The following is a 742-nucleotide window of genomic DNA, read 5'->3' on the forward strand; positions in this document are numbered from 1 at the left end:
TGTTGCTAGCAACATGTTGCCTAGTGTATGGGGGCCTTAATGCATTACTCATATTCTCCTTCCAGGAAAGAGAACATTTTGAACAATATGAAAGCCAGTTAGGACCTTTTGACAAGTCACCACTAAATGAACCAGAAGGACTAGGAGGAGAGAGTGGAGATGAGGAGGCAGAGGAAGAAGATACTAGTACTAACATGAATATTACTGGACAATCCAGTGTCATCATTACTAGTGAAGACAGTATTCAGGTATGGAAACAAACAGATTATCACATATAGCAGGAAATTTTGGAGGGAATTAAATTTGGTTGGAATTTTCATAGCCATTTTTGCCAATATAAAAAATCTACCATTTTGAGCCATTATTTGCATGCTCAATGGCATATGGCCACAAATTTGCCAAATTACAATTTGCCAATCACCAAAATTCAGCAATTTGCCAAAATTTCATCTCCTACTGTACAGTATGATAGTTGATTGTCCAATGACTGTATAGATTGGGACTATAGATGTTGAAGGCACAGATGAAGAGGATATAGAGAAAGGGAGGAAAGGAGAAGGATTGATAGCCAGTAGTTTGTTACCAGTCACTGGTGGTGGTATGGACATATTGAGTCATGATTTACAATATTCATCATCATCAAGCAGTGAAGGAGAGGGGGAAGAGGAGGATATTACTGATATGGAAGAAGTGTAACTTTGTTTATGTGTAGATATCATACTCCATTCATTTTTAACTTAAT

General features: G+C 37.3%; 1 protein-coding gene across 1 annotated transcript in view; it reads left to right on the forward strand.

Moving 5' to 3' along the window:
* LOC109586284 (uncharacterized) overlaps nucleotides 1-742 on the forward strand; it is a 4,219-nt gene extending 3,477 nt beyond the window's left edge. Inside the window, exons 2-3 of the mRNA XM_020002460.1 lie at nucleotides 10-248; nucleotides 496-742. Coding sequence (XP_019858019.1) covers nucleotides 10-248; nucleotides 496-696 — 440 coding nt within the window. The 3' untranslated portion in view covers nucleotides 697-742. The remainder of the gene's footprint in view (nucleotides 1-9; nucleotides 249-495) is intronic.

The sequence above is a fragment of the Amphimedon queenslandica genome, unplaced genomic scaffold (genome assembly GCF_000090795.2).
Source record: "Amphimedon queenslandica unplaced genomic scaffold, v1.1 AMPQUscaffold_12907, whole genome shotgun sequence".
NCBI classification, from domain to species: domain Eukaryota; kingdom Metazoa; phylum Porifera; class Demospongiae; order Haplosclerida; family Niphatidae; genus Amphimedon; species Amphimedon queenslandica.